This window comes from Ochotona princeps, chromosome 21 (genome assembly GCF_030435755.1).
Source record: "Ochotona princeps isolate mOchPri1 chromosome 21, mOchPri1.hap1, whole genome shotgun sequence".
Taxonomy (NCBI): Eukaryota; Metazoa; Chordata; class Mammalia; order Lagomorpha; family Ochotonidae; genus Ochotona; species Ochotona princeps.
This window is the reverse complement of record NC_080852.1, coordinates 2,170,296-2,194,177: the sequence shown is the minus strand read 5'-3', so window position 1 is coordinate 2,194,177 and position 23,882 is coordinate 2,170,296. Positions and strand designations below refer to the sequence as shown.

The following is a 23,882-nucleotide window of genomic DNA, read 5'->3' as shown; positions in this document are numbered from 1 at the left end:
TGTATACAAGTCAGTTTTACCAGGACCCAGAGACCCTAACTGCCTATCATCCCATTACCTTCTTCCAACTGATTTGGAAACTTCCCCTTTCTCAAAAGAAGGCAGATAAGAACCACAGTGACAGTGACAAAGTCAAACACCCACATTCTTCCAAAGGCTGGCTCCAAGCATGTGCCTCCCTTTCCCAGGGCTGATTGGCTGGGAGCATCTTCTTATCCTCTGTTTTATTGAAGTCAAGGGTAAGGAAGAACTTCAGTTTGGCTGTTGTCTTAGCAGGCTGCCTAAGAACTTACTTACTTTAGTTATCAATAAGATGAAAATAACTTAAAAGGAGATGTTAAAATGCTGTTGTTTTCTGACAAGGGATCAAACTTTAATTTCAATTGTACTGCTTTAAACAGGATAAGTACTTAGAAGATGTACACAATATAGACAATTTTATCACACATTCTGTAAGTATTGATTGTCTTCCTGTAAGGCAAAATCTCACAAACAATACTTCTTCATAAATAAGGACACAGGTAACTTATAACCTGAATCAATTTTGTGATTATAGCATATTCTAATAAACATAAATCTAAATATACATTCTCTGTAGCCATGTAAATGTCCATTACTTTAATAGAATATCAGAAGCAACCAATGTCACATAATTTCATACTATGAGGTTATAATTGAAATTATTTCAAAAAGCAATTAAATTATTCAAATTTTGTCTCTATCTTTGAGAGTTCATGGATCCTATGGAATTCCCAAAGTCAGGAGGCTTGGTTCAGAAGTTTGAACAATTTGGAGATTCAAATAAGTTGGTTAAATGTTCATTTAACTGAGCATGTGTTAGGGTCCAGGCTAGAGCTCACTGGGACGTAAGGGTGCAAGCTATTCAACTCCCAGAAAATGACAATGAGTCTCACTGGTAATGCAAAAAGCAAACAGTTTATTGTGCCAGCATGCTGAGGTCAGACTGTACCTGGGGCGTGCGGGCCAGCCAAGCAGATGTCGGACCATGAACAAGCGAAAGGCGGAAGATTTTATAGGCCATTTTTGGCTGAGACAAACATTAATAGTAACAACCTTAGACATGTTAATTTTTATGGCCTTCTGGTGCAATCAGTCTGTTCCATTCCCACACCCATTATCTTTATGACTCATCCCATTCTCACACCCTTATTTTCCTCCTGTTCCTGGGAATAGAGAAGAATTGCACCTCCCTCTGCCCTCCTGTACCTGGGTTAGTTGATGGATCACAAGGCTGCAGGGCAGCAAGGAAAAGATTCATCGCTAGAGTGGATTCTTCCCAGAGTCCAGGCGCCTCCTGTCCTAGCAAAATAGCAGTTTTTTGGCTCAAAGGAACATCACACTGCCCAGCAATAACATTCCATTCTAACATTCTAACATTTTCCCCACACTCTAACACTGCTAACAAGTAGGTCAGATTTGATGACAAAGGGATGATAATCTCTCAGGCTAGAACGAGTTAAATTAACACAAGCCTGTCCCCAGTAGGGTGGTGGTGAAGAGCTTGCTCCCACCAGATCATGCTAAATATACATATCAATGCCTAGGAGCTAAGCTGTGCCTTACAAGCTACACCTGGGAGCAGAGGGAGTTTTCACACACACATATCCTAGGCTAACTGGTATCATTCTACTCACAGTCCCTTGAATCCAGAACTCAGGTGGAAAGGGCACCTTCCAACCCCTCGGATTTTGGAACTCGGGCAAAAGGGGTGGGTGTGTTGTGCAGGCAACCGGCGTCAGGGTAGCTGGATGGATTCAGTTCCCCGGCTAGCTGGCAGATGGCTGGGCGGCAAGCAAGCAGGGCTCTCCTAACAGGGGCACAGCCAGGCAGGTGAGCCCAGGTGGGGCTTCCTGGACCGCGGTACAGCCAGGCACCACAGGTGGGAAGCGAGCAGACGGAGGTGGGGCCATGGTCTCAGCTCTTTCGGTCGTAATTGGCCATGACCTGGAACAGTGTTACAGCTCGGCGGCACTGGACAATGGCGGGCCGGTCCGCGTACAGCTCTGCAGGCGCCTCCTCGTCTCTTGTTCGGCGTTGCAACTCTACAGCCAGGGACGACCTATGGCCGTCCCCACCGCTGTGGTCACGGTCACGATCACTGGTTCCGCCGCTGCTTCTCTTCTTGCCGCTGCCGCTGCCGCTGCCTTCTGCTGCTATCACCTCCGCTGCAGCCACCCCCTATGTAGGTGCCGCAGCCGCCCGCTGCAATCACAGTCAACACCAGAGCCGCTTCCGCCACAGCCGCCGCCGCCGCCAGGGTTGGCGTCGCCGCTGCTGCCACTGCTTCCCAGAAGGATCACCAGGAGTCAGAGGTCGTCAGGAGTGTTTATTTTAGCAAGAAGACCCCGAGTCTCCAAATCTTAGGTTTTTTATACAAAAATCAGCCAATCAGAGGGTTAGGTTTTAGTATCCTTCATTTGTATAGGACCTTTACACTATTGGTCAGTTCAAAGGGTAAGTGGGGTTTCCTATCGGGGTGATGGGACAAGTGTCACGTAGGCAGGTCGGTCCCCTCAGGGTACCTGGGCAACTGCCCCTAAATTGTCAGGCCTGAGGTCACATAGCCTCTTAGCAGAGCAAGAAAAAGAAGGGGTTGCAGAAGCAGGAATACAGTAATTAGCACCGAGCAGGGGCGAATGATTAGATTTTTTTCAACTGCATATTCCTCAGGTGGTCCTTCTAATCTGGTACTTGGGAGAGGACACTGGCCCTAACCTCCCAAGCTCAGATCAACCACTATACACTCTGTGGAATCTGGAGCCCAGTTAGAATGTCGCTCAAAAACCCATCGGACTCGGATCCCAGGCAGGCATGTCCGTTTGGCTCGCAACTTGGGAGAGGACACAGGCCCTGACCCATCACACTAGGAACAACTAACTGACTTACAGATCCTTTGAATGCAGAAACCAGTTAGAAGGTCACCCCCAGGCCTGGCGGCATGGACTAGTGGCTAAATTCTTCACCTTCAATGTGCCAGGATCCCATATGGGCACTGGTTCTAATCCTGGCAACTCCACTTCCCATCCAGCTCTCTGCTTGTGGCCTGGGAAAGCAGTCAAGGATGGCCCAAAGCCTTGGAACCCTGCACCCATATGGGAGACCTGGAGGAAGTTCCTATCCCCTGGTTCCGGGTTGGAACAACACTGGCCGTTGCCCTCAGTTTGGGGACGGAATCATTGGACGGAAGATCTTCTCTATCTCTCTTCTCTGTATATATGATTTTGTAATACAAATTAATTAATCTTAAAAAAAAAAAGGTCACCCCCAAACCATCAGACTCAGAACCCTGGCAAGCGGATCCATACAGAGCAAAACTTGGGAGACGACACAGACTCTGAACCGTCAGGTTAGGCACTTGGACCCAGGGACATCAAACTTTGAAGACCCCAGTCGTCACCTAGAGATCCCAGCCGACAGAGCTGACTTAGGCATCTTCCTAGATGCTATAATGTCAGCTATTGATTCCCAAACTATCCTCCACAGATGTTCGGCCATTCCTCTTGCTCAGAAAATTAATTTGGAGCAACGTTCTCTCGCTGTTCACGTTGAACTTTAGGAGTGTCACCCATAGGTTCAATTTTATCTTCATTATTTTATTTTATGTGTAACAATCTTTACATAGTTAATTAGGGCACAAAGGTTCAAGGGCTACAGGAAAGTTGGTAAGACTATTATTCCCACATTTTTTTCCAGCCTCTGTGGTAAAGGGGGAGGTAAAGGGAGAATCCCCACCCAGTCCCTTACAAATCCCAGGTACCGGATGTGGGGCATGCTCCTACGGTCTTGCTCAAGTGGTTTTGATAGTTCAACAGCTATGAATTGAGGCCAGTCTCACCATTTCCAGCATGAAGAAATCACTGCAGAATTTACTGGTTGACAGCCCGTCTTAGAGTCTCCGTTTGCACTGTTTTTCACTGCCAACATATGGCTCAGGTAGTTGATCTATTTGTTCTGTCTTCTGTCTTTTCATGGTTAAGGAACTGAGTCTGGCAGTTTGATTGGGGGGATCCCAAAAGAAACTGTCTGAGGTGAACTGAGACCAGGTTCTTGTTTGTACTTGCAAAGGAAAAAAGTTCCCGGTACTGTCTATCACCCCAAGAAGCTGATGGTTGAAATTGCTAGGTCAGTTCTGTTTCCAGTGCTCTTTTCCATGTGAACCAATGGGTGTTGCAGTCCAGCCTAACCACATCTAGTACACACCCACATACAACTTACACATGGCTCAGTAGGGGTGGAGACCTAGCCTAGTCCATCCAACATCTACCCTGGTCCTTCAGAACACCAGACAGTATTGGAGTCTGGCCCAGCATGGAGCATCCAGTCCCAGTCCACACTTGTGACAATGGAAACTACAACCATTTCCTGATCAGAACCCAGCCCCAATTCCAGCCCACACACTTCTTGTTGGGAACCTCAAGCCAGCTGAAGTGTCCCCTTAGCTCCCCAGCCAGGCCTGTTCCCAGCCATAGATCACACGCATGCCACTGGTTGCTCTGACTCAGCTTGTCACAGCACCTCACCTGTCCCGACTCCTGCATTAAACACTGTGGCTTAGTGTCCCTGGCTAATGCAGACCAGTAAGTGAAAGAGCTTAGCTCAGCATGACCTGTGCTCCATCTTGATCTCTATTTTTGCCTGTGAGCTGAGGTTTGCTCAGCCATACCTGATCCACCCCATTCCATTACCAATTCACACATTGGCCAGCTGTTGAAGCTGCTTTGTCCAGCTTGTTCAACCCCCAGGTCTGGAACATGTGTTCACCATCAGAAGCTATGACCCACCCGGAGAGTTTCCCTAGTTCCTCCATTTGACCAACTTCCAGACCCAGTTCTCATACATGCCAATGGGTTTTAGGCCACTGCCACACATAGTCTGGCCTTCCATTTGGTCTTGTGTTAAATTGGAGAACTTTGCAGCCTGGCCCACCCCACACCCTATTTAGAATGCACATTTGGGTGCTGCTGCCTAGACCTGTCCAGACTATTGTTGGTTCCTTCCCCTATGAGTGATGGCAGGCTCCTTGGTCACACCTAGCTTAGTCCATCACCACCCCAACTCTTGAGCTGACCAGTGGGGCTAGAATTTCCACAGGATTGGGCCCAGACATCCCCCACTGAATTTACCCCCAGATATGGTTTTATCATTTGTTCATTAATGTCATGGTCCTGCCTAATGTGACCCATCTCCTGAACCATCATCATGTCAGATAATAGCATATTATCCTGCTAGACTAGCCACCAGCCTTAGCTTTTGCATGGACTGGTGTTCGATGGTCAGCATTGTTCAGTGATTACAAGTTCTACACAGGATTCAAAGGAGTTTGATATGTCAGTCTGACCCATGAAGATTATCTTGTCCCACTCCTCTAACTCAGGTCTCAGTACCCTCACTTACCTTCAAAGGAAAAGTTACTTTGTCATTGGGAATCTTTAGGATGGATTCACATCCCAGAATCACAGTGGCCTCAAGAGGGAGCTACCTAAGCAGCAATTCAAAGCCCCAAACCCCAAAGCTGGCTGACCAGTGATAGCTCACCATGTGCACATGGTGGCGGGAATCACAGCTCTGAGCATGAAGAGGTCCCCGGACTGGCATCCAGCAGTAGCCAGCAGGCTGCTGGAAGTTTTTTTTTTTTTTTTTTTAAGATTTATTTATTTATATTACAAAGTCAGATATATATAGACAGAAGAGACAGAGAGTGAAGATGATTCACTCTCCAAATGACAGCAACGGCTGGTGTTGTTCCAATCAGGAGCCAGGAGGCAGGAACTTCCTCCAGGTCTCCCACATGGGTACAGGATCCCAAAGCTTTGGGCCATCCTTGACTGCTTTCCCAGACCACAAGCAATGAGCTGGATGGGAAGTGGAGCTGCAGGGATCAGAACCGGCACACATACGGGATCCCAGTGTGTTCAAGGTGAGGACTTTAGTGGCTAGTCCATGCCGCCAGGCCCAGGCTGCTGGAAGGTTTTTTTTTTTTTTTTTTTTTTTTTTTTTAATTACAAAGTCAGATATACTGAGAGAAGGAGAGAGACAGAGAGCAAGTGGAGCTGCTGGGATTAGAACCTGCGGCCATATGGGATCAAGGCGAGGACCTTAGCCACTAGGCCACGCTGCCAAGCCCATGCTGGAAGTTTTAACCCCCAGACCCCGAGGTCGCCCCGTCCCCAGTCCCATTCACCATGCCATGATGGAAATGTGCGGGGCATGGGCCCACCTTGTTCTTCAGACTTCCTCCTTCTGTGCACTCACTATGAAGAAAACAGCTTCTGGAGCTCAGGCAGGCCGGGGAACAGCTCTCCGTGTGTATGTGGTGGCTAGAATCAGGTATCCAAGCATGAAGACAGCTCCGGCCTGGCACCCACCCATAGGTTCAATTTAATTCAGATAATAAGAACTCTCACAAAATTCTCACAGTTCAAGATTTTGCAGCTAATTTAACTATTTCACAGCTCAAGCTTTTGTAGCCAATTTAACTACCCAAGCATTTAACTTATACATGGAAGACACAAAGACATTCAACAGTTTAAAGACAGGGAGACTCAGTTAACAACGTAGACCTACTAAAGCAAAAATCGTTTGGAGTACACATACCCACTCCTCCTTAGGCAAAAAGTTGTCTTACCAGGAGAGGTCTTCCAGCCCACTCACCAGGCGCAAACACTTAACCCATTCAGAGCTTTCTGCCCCCATATTGGGTACAAAGAAAAATTCAGCTGAAAAAGGTAATACATCAAAATAAAAAAGGAAAAAGAAGACAGAATTAGCTGGCAAAGAAAAGGAGAAAAGTTAGGTGACACCGCACATCCCCGGTCTTGGTCCTGGTTGAGCCCGCAAATGTTCTGCTGGGTTTTTGAGATCCCCAGAAAATCATAGTCTGAAGTCAGTGTTAAGGCATAAAGACAGTTTATTCAGTTTAACCTAGGTCTCCCAGCCACCTCCCCCAGCAGCAGAGTTGGCTGTGGCAGGGGCAGCCGCAGCCAAGGTTGCAACAGAAGCAGCAGGGCAGAAAAAGAGAGCAAAACAAGGGCCAAGGTTAAACAGCATAGGGTTCTTATACATTTCAGGACGATTCCATATAATTATACAGTCATGTGATGGAGTCCATGCAGTAGGTGTGTATAACACGAAGGTGTGAAGAGAACAGCTCCCTGACTGGCAGGGCCCGGGGAGCTACCAGCTGCTTAGCAGGGCTAAGTGGATTAATCTCTGACCACCTTGATGCAGTTTTCACTCCCCTTCGCATGGGCACTCAACCACCCCACTATGAAATCTATTGAGGCATTGTCTGCCCCTGTGAGATGGCTTTTACAACCAATGTGAGCTTAAGAGTTAATGTTACTGAGGATGTCCTGGTGAGTGGGCCTTTAACTACACATAGGAGTATAATTAAGTCTGTGCTGTTTACCCATTGCCATAAAATCTGGCCCAGATATTTAGCATGCTTTCTGGGAAAGGGCTTGATAAGAGGAACCCTAAAAGTTATCCTGTTACTGTGACCCTAAAGGTCATTCTGCTATGACGAAGAATATAGCTACTGTAACCCTGAAGCCTATCCTGCTAAGGCAAAAAAATATGGTTACTGTGGTCTTAAAGGTTAGCCTGTCCTTGCAATTCTTTAGAATATAGAAAATGTAGCTGTTTTAGTTGTTTTCATAAATTTTTAGCTAGAGGAAATACAGGGTGATTTCACTAATATCATAAAGATATATTTTTGATTATTGTTTGATCACTTATGAAGTTGTAGAGCCTGCAGTTGTAGAGGAATGTAATGTTTATAACTTTTTGTCTTAGATCTTCATGTTTTTTCTCTCTTGATGTATTTCTCCCATTTAGTGATAGATAAGTTGTAGAATAAGAATTGTAGTAGGAGTGTATTACTGCATAAGATGTGTTGTCTACTAAGAAACTCTTGGTTGCAACGTTGGAATGGATAATGCCTTGTCTAATACTGAAACAATTTGTAGAATTGTCTTTGGAAAGACTCACTCATCCATTGTAGAGTTGAAACTTAAATAGAGTAACTTAGCTCATTGCTAACTGCAATTCTTTCCGCTGTTATTTCCCTTGTTTTAACAAACTGTGTGAGCTTACAGACCTAATGGCCAACTAATGTCAATAACCCCGATCCCCATAGACCAAGGCCCCAGACCTTTTAACTCATACAAGATAGGGGTCTGGTTGACACAGGCGGCGCCTAGGTTATAGTCCAGACCTGAGGAGAGCAGATGAAGACTGACAAGCCAAGATAAGCAAGGAATATGGAATCCTTCCTCAATCATTTCTCAAGAAGTTGTAAATTGTGCCCCAATGAAGCTATGTCAATATGCCCCTAAGAAAAACTTTGTACTGCTTCTGTATAAATAAAGAGGACAGCTTTCTCTTTTTGTCCACTACGATCAAGGAATCTGGTGGTCCGTCTCCTTTCTTTCTCTCTTCACGCCTCATCCCCGCACCCTTCCCGAGCTCCGGACTCAGCTGGAGCTGGACTCCGGCAGTCATGATTGGTCAGTTTTAGCTGTTAACTTTCAAAATGAGCAAGTTGGCAGGCTTGTAATGGTAGGTTGGAAGCAAGCAGCTTTCAAAAGGTACAAATTGATGGGCTATAGGGCAATGACTCTTATCAAACACCAAGGACCTCCTTCCTGAGGAGTGGTCTACCTACATGACCTGCCAGGTGTTCTGCTGGGTGTGACATAGACTGTCAGGCCAAGAGTTCACACAGCTCCCAGACAAGCAATTAAGGCAGAATCACAAAAGCAGAAAACATCTAGATTCTTCAGAAACATGTGACCAAGAGTGAGAGCCTCTCCCTATCATGGGCCTTTATGGGGGCTTGCGAGGGGAGTGGTTACAAAAAAATGCAATACCACACCCTCTCAGTTCCAGGTGATGATAGGTGAATGTCACAGGTGGGCAGAAGGGATAGCCTGGATTGTGTGCGGGTGTGGCTTTCATGGTGGTGACCCTGAACTGGCTGCCTAGCCCGTAACATTGGGAGAAGCAAGTCACAAGTCTCACCCTTTTATTCTGGGTGCGGTGGTAGACATTATTGACCATTGTGAATAAGTTTCTTTCTCTTTGCCCTTGGGGTGACTCATGTGAACACCTTCCCGAGAGAGTGTATAAAAAAAAAAATCCACTGTTTCAAGCATTTTTTTTTTTAAAGATTTTATTGTTATTGGAAAGCCGGATATACAGAGAGGAGGAGAGACAGAGAGGAAGATCTTCCATCCGATGTTTCACTCCCCAAGTGAGCTGCAATGGGCCGGTACTCGCCGATCCGAAGCCGGGACCAGGAACCTCTTCCGGGTCTCCCACGTGGGTGCAGGGTCCCAAAGCTTTGGGTCATCCTTGACTGCTTTCCCAGGCCACAAGCAGTGAGCTGGATGGGAAGTGGAGCTGCCGGGATTAGATCCGGCGCCCATATGGGATCCCGGGGCTTTCAAGGTGAGGACTTTAGGCGCTAGGCCACGCCGCTGGGCACCTCCAGCATTTTCTTGAGTCTTTACTCCTTTGGAGTGCCATGCTTCCTCTGGGGCAGGAATCACTTTGGTTCCTACTTTTAAATAAATCCTGCTTTGCAAACTAGAGTTGTCCACATGAAAATTCTCCCCTGTGAAACAATGAAAGATGCTGCTGCAGTGTTTTGCTTGAATTTCCTGCAAATATAACCTGCCTTGCCCTGGAGCAGCAGCAGAAATTCTGAAGGGGCAGGCAGGTTAGAGGTGAGTATTGGGGCTTCCCAGCTGTCCTGTCCCTGGAGCAGCTTGCAGGCAGGCTACAGATGTGGGACATCCCACTGGAAGAACAATTGAGGTGATAGGGTGGGTGTGTTGTGTGGTGGGGGACATCAGACATGCAGGGTCTGGCCTCAGGGCCATCAACAGAAGGGAACCATCACAGGAGTGATTGGCAAATGCACTGCCTGCTGAAGCAGCAATATCACTGCCTGAGCTGGAATGGTTTTCAAGTGGTGGAAGGTGGACATTGTGGCAGTGCTATCATAGGCTAGAGGTGAGCTGATGATGTGCACTGAGCGTGGTCCTGCCTGGGTAAGTGGAGCAATGGAGGGGGCATGCTAGAGGAATATCTTCCCCTCAGGCGCAATTCAGTCTGGTCGTGAAGTGGATGACTATGGTGCCGTTGGAGCAGGGACACTGCCCAAGATGTCTTGGCTAAGAAGCAGATGTCAGGTGGACAACAGTCAGATTGCACCAGCTTGTCAAGCTTGGCCCTGGAATAGCTGTTGGTGGGCACCTTGGGCCCTTGGGTCACTGTAGTAACCCCTAGGTGCTGGAGTGCATGTTGTGTGTGTTGAGGATACGTGAGGGTACCAGCTAAGCCCTCTTGGCCCAGGAGTGGACTGTGGGACGTGTGGAGTGGGTGTTTGAGCATACCTGGACATGGAACGCCTGGCAGGTCTGTGGAACCCCATAGGGTTACTTACCTGCTGGTGAAGAAGCAACCAACAGAATGAGAGAAAAATTTAGAACACTACACAAGTGATAGGGGACTAATATCCACGATTTACAAAGAGTTTCAGAAACCTGGGGACAGTAAAAAAATAAATAAATAAAAGACTTTGAAATAATGTGCAATGCAAATGAACAGACATTGTGCAGAAGAACAGATCCAAATGACTGACAAACATATGAAAAGATGCTCAGATTCCCTAACCAACAGAGAGATAAAAATGAAAACCATATTGAGGTACCACCTAACTCCAGGGAGACCAGCCGAAATTCAGAACTCCATTAATAGTACCTGCTGGGGTGAATGATACCCTCATTTCACTGCTGGAGGGAATATAGAGTGTACAACCATTGTGGAAATCAGTATGGAGTGTGCTTGGAGAATTGAAAATAAATCTGCCATGTGGGAAAAGGGTGCAGACATGTTCAAGATGACAGAGAAACATTACACAGGGTAAAGAACAAAGAGCAGATTACAGAAAAACATAGGGGTCAGGCAGTCAACAAGCAGGTATCTGGAGACCCCCTGAAAACAGAGATGAGGCAACTGTGGTGGAGTGGTGTTACAGGGAACAGAAAACCTACCAGCCACAGGTGAATTGTGATATAGACTCCAACAATACTCAGGGATCCAGAGGTAGCCATAGAATCAGCGCTCCCGGTAGCCAGGTGGGAGCTTCGGTTTGCTCCTGGAGCTCCAGAGGTAAAGGTAGGCTGGAACTGGCATATTCTACCTAATAATTTGGCCCAGCAATGAACAAAAAGGGAGCTGTGTACTCCTCAGGGCAGATTGGTGGCGGATTGGAGCTAACAACACAGGGATAAAACGCTGGATTGGGCAAGTTTCTAACTAGCCACACCCAGCTGATCCAACATTGAGGATAGTACTAGCTTATCATCCTACATGATCTGTGTGGTCCCCAGATCAGAAGGCCAACAGCACCAGTTCCCTGGCAGTGCCTCACGGGGCACCATCTTGTGTGTTTTGATAACAGAGCCCACTGGGCGTCATCTTGTGTTTAGATAAGATCAGTGCTGCAGACAAACCAGTTATCTGGGATAGTTGGCGTCTTCCTAAGGAAACTGATTAAACTTAAAAATTGATTTGTAGATTTCTTGGTAATATATCTTAGAAATCCAAGCTAAGGAGCAAAAATCCAAACAGGATTCCAATGTCAAAAGTTAAAAGAAGAGACAGCGTAATGAATGTTACTGAAGACTCCTCAGTAATGCAGCAAAACCTTCTACCACCCTCAGAATTAACTAAGGCAGACATTACTGAAGACTCCCCAGTAAAGCAGCAAAAGCCTCTACCACCATTAGAATTAACTCAGGAAGATATTGAAAAGATCAGGGAGACAGAATTCAGGAAACTTAGTATAAAGCTTTTGACCAACACTGAAAACCACATAATACAAGAGTTCAAAGAATTTAAAGAATTTGTCACAGAGGAAATGAATTAAATGAAGGCTGACATTTCAGAAGTTAAAAACACAGTGGAGCAAGAATTGGAAGATATTTCCTGTCACCAGGAGAAACAAACAAACAAATAAAAAAGCTACAATAGAGCCAGGTCAAGGTAAAAAATTATCCAAGAATTTTAAAATAAAATTAACAGGCCCAACATAAGAATTATGGGAGTTCCAGAAGATGCAGAGAGAGAAATTGGAATTAAAGTATTATTCATTGAAATAATAAAAGAAAACTTCCCTAATCTAGAGAAGGAATTGGGAAACAGCATCCAGGAGGGGCACAGTTATCCCAGCAGAGTTGATCGCCATGATACAAGATAATCAAGCTCTCCTCAGTTGAACATAAGCAAAAAAATCTAATGTGCCCGTGGAAAAATCAAGTGACCAATAGAGGAACTCGAATCAAACCCACAGCTGACCTCTCAGAGGAAACACTGCAGTCGAGAAGATAATGGAGTGACATTCCAGATTCTAGAAGGGACAAAAATGTCAGCCCAGATTAACGTATCCTACAAAGCTCTCCTTTGTCTTTAAAAATGAAAAAAAAAATTCTTCCACAGTAAAGAAAAACTCCAAATATTTGAAATCTCCATACTGGCCCTACAGCTGATATTCAAAGATGTTCTAGTGAAAGAATTTTGCCAAACATTTTCACCAAACATTTAAAAAAGAGATTACCCCAATCTTCCACAAACTTTTCAAAACAATAGAAAGAGAGGCAATTCTTCCAAAATTTTATGAAGCCAATATCACCTTAATACCAAAGCCAGATAGACACAACAAAAACAGTTAACTACAGATCAAGATCCTTGATGAACACAAAAATTCTGAACAAAATACTATCCAACAGGATCCAACAGTTCTTCAGGCAGTTCATTTTCACAGACCAGGTGGGATACATCCCAGGTGTGCAGGGATGGTTGACCATTCACAAATCAATAACTGTGATACATCATATTAATGGAATGAAATATAAAAACCATATGGTCATCTCAATAGATGCAGAGAAGGCATTTGTTAAAATGCAACACCTCGTCATGTTAAAAACTCTAAGCAAAATAGGCATAGATGGAACATTCTACAGCACAATCAAAGCAATTTATGAAAAACCCTAATATAAGCAGCACTCTTTTTTTTAATTATTTATTATTTAACTTCATTAATTACATTGTATTATGTGACACAGTTACATAGATACTTGGGTTCTTCCACCCTTCCCCAAACCCTCCCACCATGGTGGATTCCTCCACCTTGTTGCATAACCACAGCTCAAGTTCAGTTGAAATTCACCCATTGCAAGCGTATACCATACATAGAGTCCAGCATCTTATTGTCCAGTCAAGTTCAACGGCTTCTTAGGTATACCCTCTCTGGTCTGAAGACAGAGCCAGCAGAGTATCATCCCAGTCAATTGAAAGCCATATAGATTGTAAATTAAGCTGCATTCCTAGAAGATGCAAATTGAACACACACAGAAGAATTAAACTCAGCTTAGTATCATAAATGCTGAGTTAATATGATTGCTTATGTTAATTTAGTTGAAAATCAGAGTGGCAATAACAGGGTGATATCTTCCGCTTGGAGAGCTATTCTAACAATGCCTTCAACAGTTCGTTAGAATGAGAATCTTTAGAGAACACAACCTTTACTAGAATAAGGAATATTCTGTTGTAATATTAGAATTGCAAAGGTAATACAGCACAAGATACTTTCATTTAACTGTTATTCTATGATGCTGTATAACTTATAAATTAAACTGCGTCCATAGATGTTGCAAATTTAGTATACAAAGAATGCACGGTCACTGTTTCTATTTAATGATCCAGAACTGAGGAGACATGTGCTGTTACAGGTGTTGGTGTCCTTTGAAGATGTGGCTGTGGACTTTACCCAGGAAGAATGGCAGACAATGGACAATACACAGAGAACCCTGTACAGGGAGGTGATGCTTGAGACCTATAACAATCTGCTGTCATTGGGTGAGTGAAACTCTGTCATGCCTAAGCAGAACACTTCTGTATAGTTTGCTAATGAAAGAAGAGTTTATAAGGTGTAGTAATTGGTAGGACTAATGGTGATTTCGTAAAATCTGCATCATTCTCCATGAACAGGGTACTCCATGACAAAGCCTGATGTGATCTTCAAGTTGGAGCAAGGATCAGCACCATGGACAGCGGAGAAATCTGTGAAACAGAGACTTCCAGGTAGGTCAGCACATAATTGGCAGGGGAATTGATACATAGCTCAGTAAATGTTGACTGGAATTATATTTGAGTTTTACTTTGAGTTTCTTTCAAAAGGACAGCTGGTGAGACACAGGCATTCTATAGTCTCCATGTACAGGTTTATTCTAGCAATATGCCAGCCTGTCACCATAAATCTAGAAGTATATATGGGTGTTTTCATGATCCAAACACTTGAATCACATCTGCCACCTCCCAAGATACATTTTCAGGAAGTTGTTTTTGAAGCAGAGTAGTCAGGAAAAGACAAACTAGTGCTGAGAAAGGATGTAAGATACCCCAAGCCTTATTCTGAATTTTTATACCATATTTTCTGTCATATCCTGCTTTAAGTTAAATACACAATGTCACATAATTGAAATTTTAATTTTAAAAACTACGTATTGTATTAAGGCATTAATAGATGAGATGTAATGCCTATTTAAAAATGCTCATAAATGTCCACATTTCACTAATATTAAAATGTGCTGGAACTAGATTGGCAACAAATCTCATTGGCTTCACTGGAACATTTGAAAAGAAACATTTAGATGTGACTCATAGATATGGTTACTCTTTTCCTCATTTCAGATCCCCATGGAAAGAATGAGCTGCTTGGAGCTAATCAGAAAGGTCAAGAAATAATCTTCAGGCAAGTTTTAATTATAAAAATTATATTATAACTGAAAAGAGAGCTGTATTGCCACAAAGATGCTTAGCATTAGCTCTGGCCAGAAGTGCAGCACAATATGAAAGGGAAATTGTATAAAAATGAGACTTGATAAATAGGATTTCTTTCTTTCTTTCTACTTTTTTTTTCATTTGGAGACAGAAGTTTTATTTTCAAAGTGACCAGGTGAATGTAGAAAGCATAGAGAATGAAATAGCATTTCTTGGGAGAGAGCCAGGAGACGGTGTGCCTCTTGAATGGAGACAGCAAAATTTTTTGGAATGATCTTTGATTTTTAAGTGTCCTCTGAGCATTCCTTGTCTGGACAGGAACCTGTGAGTAAGACGCTTCCCATTGCATTGGTTGTCTCTCAACGAGCAAGGAAATAGCTGCTACTACACAGCTTCAAATCTGCACTGACCATTCTATGGCTGTTCAGCTCTCAGTGTTAGGCAGTCATAGGAGTGACAAAGTTGAAAAAACTGGGTTTTTCTGAACTCATGTGTGAAATGTACAGGGGGTCATCGAAATGCCCACATAGGTCATTTTTAAAGATCAAACCCGTGGGCATGGCATGGTAGCCTAGTGGCTGTCCCTCGCCTTGCATGCACTGGGATCATATATGGACACTTGTTTGTGCCCCTGGCAGCCCCACTTAACAGCCAGCTACTGGCCGTTGCCAGAGTCCAGCTCAAGTGAAGTTCAGAACTTGAGAAGGGTGCTTGGAGTAGGCATGGAAAATAAATGGACCACTGCAGTTTCAGGATCATAACAGACAATTTTAAAAACAGTCCTCTTTTTTTCATCAGAAGCCTTCACAAACTCTGACACCCACTTTTTACACCTGGTCAAGCAGCCATTCCTAAGAATAGTCCTGCCAATTGTTTAACGTTGACGCAGGATATCAGCCTCCCTAATCCTGTGGTCAGGGAGTTCTCAATAGATGGTACATGCAATCAGTAACACATTCCTATTACACTCCTGAGTCTATAACTTAGACTTGAAATAGTTAAGGAAGTATATCACAGAAGGAGGGACATAAAGATTAAGGAAAGAGGGAAAGAATAGATTTCCACTATACCTAGGGACTTAACATCCTTGATTAGGATATGGTCAATGTGGGAGGACAACCCTAAGCATAGGTTCCTGCTACATGTAGGGACTTAACACCCTTGATTATCATATGATGAGTGGGGCAGCCAAGAGAGCAGGAATAGTAAAAGGCCCTTTAGCTAAGACGTTATCACCAACATCAACTTGGAAGCTCACACTGATCGTAAAAAAGCAACTCCACAGTGGCCGACAATGCCTAAACAGATAGCATAAGTATCTGTGGGGTTGTTCTGTGTCTGTGCAAAGGGAGGTGGAACTGCTTTTCAGGTGGTTGTAGGCACAGGAAATTCCTCGTGGCCTTGTCTTCAATGGAAAAGTTCTCTTCACACCTTCGTGTCTTTCACATGAACCGCATGGACCTCAGCAGCCTTTGTCCTCGGAAAACTGCTGAGATCACCCCACAGGCTTGTGACTATACACCTGCATGGGAGACCCAGAAATAGCTCCTGGTTCTTGGCTTTAAGGCTGCTCAGCTTGGAAAGTTATGATTTTTTGGGAAGTGAATCAGCACATGGAAGATCTTCCTATGTGTCTCATATCCTCTCTGTATATCTAGATTTCCAATAAATATAAACACAAATTTTATTTTCCTTTTTCCATGTTTTATTGTATTTTTGACAATTGTTACATAGTTAATTTGGGTAAAGAATTTGAAGGGTTACAGGAAAATGGGTAAGACTATTATTTCCATATTGTTTCCTTCATATATCTGCGATAAAAGGAGATTTTATGGCAGAAGCCCACCAATCTCCCTCCCATCCCTGGTCCCTGATGTGGGGCATACTGTGAGGGTCTTGCTTAAGTGGTTTTGGTTAGTTCAATAGGTATGAATTGCTGCCAGTCTCACCACTGCAAGCACGATGAGGTCTTTGAAGAATCCACTGATTGACACAGTCCTTCATAGAGTCTCCATTTGCCCAGTTTTTCCCTGGCAAAGTGTAGCTGAGGTGGTTGATTGACTTGTTCTGTCCTCTTGTCTTTTCATGGTTAGGGTTCTGAGTCTGGCTTTTTGATTGGGGGCATCCGCAAAGAAACTTTGTCTGAGTTGTTTCCAGACCAGATTCTTGTGTATACTAGCAAGTACAGGGCCTGAAACACTCCATCGCCCTAATCAGCTTGTGGTTCTGTTTCCAAGCCTGTCTTCTACTGGAACCAATGGGTGCTGCAGTCTAGCCTGAATCCTGCCCACTTCATACTCAATGGTCACACAAACCAGTGGGAGTTGCAGCCTAGTCAGCAACCCACAGTAACCCTTACAACGCCCACCCCCATTCTGGTTTGCCAATATGTATAGCAGACTAGTCCAATCTGTACCACATCCCATTTAGCTCTCATACATGTCACTGGGTATTAAAACCTAGTTCAATCTAACCAGCTCCACTATCCAGCATTCATGTATGTTGTTGGGTGCCTTTCTATCTAGCCACCCCTGCTCCTAGTTGTTTTTGTGCCTTGCTGTGTTAGTGGTAACCCAAGAGGGAGTATCCCACTATTTCCCTCCCAGCCCACTCTGGCTCGATCCACAGTCTGTTCTGGTGCTTGGATTTGCCAGTGGATGACGTGAACTGATTCAGCCTGGTCTGCCCCCAACCCATGCCAGGACAATTCCATATAATAATACAGTTATGATTGTTCAGTTTTAGCTATTAACTTTCAGAATGAGCAAGTTGACAGGCCTGTAATTGCAGGTTTGAAGCAAGCAACTTTCAAAAGCTACAAATTGATGGGCTATAGGGCAATGACTCTTATCAAACACCAGGGACCTCCTTCCTGAGGAGTGGTCTACCTACGTGAACTTCCAGGTGTTCTGCCGGGTGGGTGTCACATAGACTGTCAGGCCAGAAGTTCACACAGCTCCAAGCCAAGCAATTAAGGCAGAATCACAAAAGCAGAAAACATCTAGATTCTTCAGAAAAATGTGACCAAGAGAGCGAGCCTCTACCTATCATGGGCCTTTATAGGGACTTGTGAAGCGAGTGGTCACAAAAAAAAAAAAATGCAATACCACCCCCTCTCAGTTCCAGTGATGATAGGTAAGAGTCACAGGTGGGCAGAAGGGAAAGCCTAGATGGAGTCAAGCTGCTGACCCTGAACTGGCTACATAGCCCATAACATTGGGAGAAGGAAGCCACAAGTCACCCTTTTTTCTGGGTGAGGTGGTAGACATTATTGCCCTTTGTGAATAACTTTTTTTGTATTTGCCCTTGGGTTGAATCATGTGAACACCTCCCCGAGATGGTGCATAAAAACTCAAACCAAAGTGATTATTTTTTTTTAAGATTTATTCATTTTATTACAGCCAGATATACACAGAGGAGGAGAGACAGAGAGGAAGATCTTCCATCCGATGATTCACTCCCCAAGTGAGCCACAACGGGCAGATGCACGCCGATCCGATGCCGGGAACCTGGAACCTCTTCCGGGTCTCCCACGCGGGTGCAGTGTCCCAATGCATTGGGCCGTCCTCAACTGCTTTCCCAGGCCACAAGCAGTGAGCTGGATGGGAAGTGGAGCTGCCGGGATTAGAACCGGCACCCATATGGGATCGCGGGACTTTCAAGGTGAGGACTTTAGCCGCTAGGCCACGCCGCCGGGCCCAAAAGTGATTATTTTTTGATGCCTGGACTCTCAACCCTTCTTCAGTGAGGAAGAGCCGATGTGAAGTATGAAAGAGGAGGCCAGAATTTTGGTCCCATGTCAGGTAGTTGGGATTCAGGATCCACTTAGAGAGTATCAAGTCATGAAGAAAATTGGCCTTTTTGGGGAATGTCAGTCCAACAGTTTTCAAAATATAATGAACCAGAGACTTACTTCTAAAATGAAAATTGACATGATAGAAAAATTGAAAAAGGCAGTTGTTGATTAGAGACTTTAAAGTCCTAAAATTTTATAATTCCTATCTCTACCCACTTCCTCCTGAAAGTACAATCAGTCTGGAGGTTTAGCTGGAGCTAGGAAGTAACTGGGGATTATGTGCGTGGGTGGTTGTGTTCAGGTTTGTGCAGAGGCCTGGGATGCCAAGCATCATTTCCACAAGTTTAGTGCAAACCTTGTGGAGTCTTCTCTGCTAATTCCAGACACACAGCTCTTGTATAAGATCCAGAAGTCTTTTTCAAGTCCCATAATGTGCACTGAACCAAATGTTACCAGGAATGCTCAGTGATTCTTTTCTTTAACTTAATATAGAAAAGTAGGATTGTGGAATAGGGTGGAAGGATGGAATTTACAGGAATTGGGAGAAAACAGAGGAGTGGGTCCTTTTTTCCAGTTATACATCCTGCTTCAGTAAACAAGGGTTGGGACAACATTTAAGTTACTAACTGGCTGTCTCAATTTCAAGAAGCACAGCAGGGCTCGGCAGCGTGGCCTAGTGGCTAAGGTCCTCGCCTTGATCCCATATGGCCGCTGGTTCTAATCCCAGCAACTCCACTTCCTCTCTATCTCTCCTCCTCTCAGTATATCTGACTTTGTAATAAAAAAAAATAAAATAAATCTAAAACAAAACAAAACAAAATAAACAAAAAAAGGAAGCACAGCAACACCTAGTTTCCTCTCAAGAAATGCTTTCTCATTCCCTCCTCTTCCTCTGCTGACATGACCACTTTGCAAATAAAATTTCTCTGTCTCTAAAAAGATAAATTTAAAAAATTATTTTGAGATCCAGCTTCTGTATCCACCTCCTGAATGTGATCAACTGGTATTTAGTAGAAACCTATGTATTTTCTATAACCTCATGTACACTTTCTGTTCCTGGGAGGACCTGAGCCAGATTAGAGTCCATGCTTGCGACCCTAGGTTCAGCCACTATGGCCACTGGATGAGCTGGGCTTTGGCCTGCCTGGACTCAAGAGGCCTGGCCCTTCCTGGTGAGCACACAGGGAGTGGATACCTTCGAAATAAGGCAGGCCTAGGCTCTACCCACCTCCAACATCAAGAGGTGGGTGGGACTGGGGCGTATGACCTAATCATTTTTTTTCATGAGTTGGGTTTCTGTGTAGTGTGTGTGTGTGTGTGTGTGTGTGTGTGTGTGATTTAGTTGCACTCAATGCATGTGTGCATGTATTGGATCATTAAGGAGAAATTGGTGTGATCATTTCCAAATTTTCTATTTTTCCTTCCTGTTTTAGGTAAGGGTTAATTGATATTCAGAGAAGCTATACCAGGCCTCCCAACCATCCTAGTACTTCAGGATGGGTACTGGACCCCTGATACCAAACCAGGGAGTCAATGTGGCACACACTGCAAGGTTTCTGTCCAGGGGTTCTGATAGTTCTGAAATGATGTCCATCTCACCAATTCAAGCAAGAGGGAACCCTTTCAATGTTCATTGGCTGACATGGTTGACCTTTGAGTCTCCTTTCTCCCAAATATTGGCTGTCATCATATGGCTGGGGCAATTATTCAATCTCTTCTCTCCTCCTTTCTCTTGGATGGTCCAGATGTGCTTTCCAGGCTTCAGTGGGCTTCCATCTCCATGTGGGGCCACACCAGTTGTCCAATACTTCTTTTCAATTGAGGGATACCAGTTTTGGCAAGTGCACCAAGACCATGAGCCAGTCGATCCTGCCCCGGTGGAGCCCCACTCTCAGCACTCACTGAGCTAGCAGCACCATGCAGGCATGTAAAGTATCCAAGCCAGGTGACCTGGGGCCTGCCACACCCTGTACTCCCAGAACTCGCAGACCCAGAACCCATTGCACTGGACAGCCAAGGGCCCAGGCAAAGCAACATAAACTGCCACCACACATACAGCCACTGGGGCTCAAAAACTGGGCTCATCACACAACTGTGCCCAAGGGCCCAGACAAGGCTACCAGGGCCCCACTGGATCTCCTGCACCCAGAGATCATGTGTACAGCATCAACATCCCCCTGACTGCCATGGCTTTCCTCCAGTCATTTTCCACCAGCATGTGTTGCAGCCTGGCTCAGTCTAGTCTTCCCCCAATTCCACTTCATGTTGCTGTGTATTGCAGCCTATCCAAGTACAATCCATCTGGATGTTTAGCTGGAGCTAGGCAGTGGCTGGGGCTTATGTGAGTGTATGGCTATTTTCCTCTTTGTGCAGAGGCATCAAGTGCCAAGGGTCATTTCAAGAGCTTTAGTGCAAAACTCATGGAGTCTCCTTTTTGCTCCGTTCAGCCTCATAGCTCTTGTGTAAGAGCCAAAATTCTTTTTCAATTCCCATATTGTGCACTGAACCAAATGTTACCAGGAAAGCTCAGTGATTCTTTTTTTTAGTATAGAAACAGAGAATGAAAACCAGTTGTAGACCATATTTTTAGTGTTAATTGACCTGTTGAAATTGGAAGAGGAAAGGGGGAAAGCAACTCCCTGGAGGGGCTCAAAGATCTGGTGCCTTTTGAATGCAGAGAAAAAGATATCATAGTTTCTTTTAAATTTGCTTTCCCACAGGAAGCCTGATGAAATACCATTTGAAACGAAGCATGCCTCTAATATCTCTGAGAACAACCTTGAGAGTGAGAAAATTCTCAGTCAGTTTGACAAGATCCACATTTGTCAGCAGTCCTTTGAACACAATGAAAATGAGAAAACTTTCAGCGGGAAGAAGATAGTCCTTATGTGTGAGCAAGTTTATACCAAAGACCCATGTATTCAGCAACCTATCAGCGTGCGAGAAGCAATTCATGTTGGCTACTATAAATCTTGCCTTACCACCAAACAGAGAACTGACCCAGGAGAATATTTGCATGTGTCCAATGAATGTAAAGAAAACATGTACCAGAGGTCAGAACTCATTAGAGGTCAGATCCTTCAAAGTGCAGAGAATCCGTATGAATGCAATGAGCACAGAAAAGCCTTTCACCAGCAATTATCACTAACTTGGCAACAGAGACTCCACACAAGGACAAAATCTTATGAATGTAATGAGTGTGGAAAAGAGTTTCCTGGTAAATCAAGCCTAATCATACATGAAAGGGTCCATACAGGGCAGAAAACTAATGATAGCAGGGAGTTTGGAATAGGTTTTTCTCGTAAGTCAAACATGAATGCACATCACAGAATGCACACTGGGGAAAAAGCTTATGAATGTAGTGAGTGTGGGAAATGCTTTTCCTATAAGCCAAACCTCATTAGACATCAGAGAATCCACACTGGGGAAAAACCTTATGAATGTAGTGAGTGTAGAAAAGCTTTTATTCGTAAGTCAAACCTCGTTATCCATCACAGAATCCACACTGGGGTAAAACCTTATGAATGTAGTGAATGTGGAAAAGCTTTTTCTCTTAAGTCAAACCTCAATACTCATCAGAGAATCCACACTGGGGAAAAACCTTATGAATGTAGTGAGTGTGGAAAAGGCTTTCCTTATAAGGCACAGCTCTTTAGACATCAGAGAATCCACACAGGTGAGAAACCTTATCAATGTAGTGAGTGTGGAAAAGGCTTTTCTGATAAGCCACAGCTCTTCAGACATCAGAAAATCCACACTGGGGAAAAACCTTATGAATGTAGTGAGTGTGGAAAAGCATTTTCTCGCAAGTCAAATCTGATGGTGCATCAGAGAATCCACACTGGGGAAAAACCTTATGAATGTAGTGAGTGTGGAAAAGCTTTTTCTCAGAAGTCAAGCATCATCATACATCAGAGAATCCACACTGGGGAAAAACCTTATGAATGTAGTGAGTGTGGGAAAGGCTTTTCTGATAAGCCACAGCTCTTTAGACATCATAGAATCCACACAGGGGAAAAACCTTATGAATGTAGTGAGTGTGGAAAAGCTTTTTCTCAGAAGTCAAGCATCATCATACATCAGAGAATCCACACAGGGGAAAAACCTTATGAATGTAATGAGTGTGGAAAAGGCTTTTCTAATAAGCCACAGCTCTTTAGACATCAGAGAATCCACACGGGTGAAAAACCTTATGAATGTAGTGAGTGTGGAAAAGCTTTTTCTCAGAAGTCAAGCATGATCATACATCAGAGAATCCACACAGGGGAAAAACCTTATGAATGTAGTGAGTGTGGAAAAGGCTTTTCTGATAAGCCACAGCTCTTTAGACATCAGAGAATCCACACAGGTGAGAAACCTTATGAATGTAGTGAGTGTGGAAAAGGCTTTTCTGATAAGCCACAGCTCTTTAGACATCAGAAAATCCACAGTGGAGAAAAACCTTATGAATGTAGTGAGTGTGGAAAAGCTTTTTCTCGTAAGTCAAATCTGATGGTGCATCAGAGAATCCACACAGGGGAAAAACCTTATGAATGTAGTGAGTGTGGAAAAGCTTTTTCTCAGAAGTCACACCTAATCATACATCAGAGGTTCCACACAGGGGAGAAACCTTAAGAATGTAGTGTGTATCTTCAAGTCTTTACTTGCAAGTCAGGTTTCATTCGACATCAGAGTATCCATACAGGATAAGAACTGCGTGCATATAATCAGTGGAAAATCCTGTTGGAAGCAGTCAAGTTTTATTAAACATCTGAATTCACATGGGAAAGCAGAAATGTGTTACATGTGTGTTAAAATTCATACACATACATTTTTCACACAGTGGGAAGCATGCATGCTTCAGTAAGTAGCATATTCACAGAAATGAGCAAACACACAGAATTCACTGAACAATCATTTTTCTGAAGTCAGTCATTAGCAGAGTCACACCTCAGAACCAGAAAAGCATGTCAGCCGAAAGACTAGCCACCATAAACCTGCTATTATGGTGTGTCAAAGCTTAAAAAGTGAATGAAAAACAACCATTAGCAAGAGTGCAAATACAAAACATTGTAAAAGGGCAATGGATGTGGAAACATACTTTGAAAGTCTCACATTTGTAAACATGAGGAGTATCATTTTATTTCAGAAGAGAGGGTATTTGTTTCTAAAATAATTAAGATGCAGTTTGTATGTGATCTCCCTTTGTTGTGAGGTAGTAAATGTGAATGCTGTT

The 23,882-nt window shown here is 44.0% G+C and overlaps 1 protein-coding gene across 1 annotated transcript; it reads left to right on the top strand.

Annotated features, from left to right (window-relative positions):
- The first annotated feature begins 1,999 nt into the window (after window positions 1-1,999).
- On the top strand, window positions 2,000-23,281 carry LOC131482926 (zinc finger protein 260-like). Its single transcript, XM_058679157.1, has 3 exons — window positions 2,000-2,279; window positions 21,041-21,129; window positions 21,659-23,281. The coding sequence occupies exons 1-3, from the start codon at window positions 2,000-2,002 to the stop codon at window positions 23,279-23,281; spliced, it is 1,992 nt and encodes a 663-aa protein (XP_058535140.1).
- The last annotated feature ends 601 nt before the right edge of the window (window positions 23,282-23,882 follow it).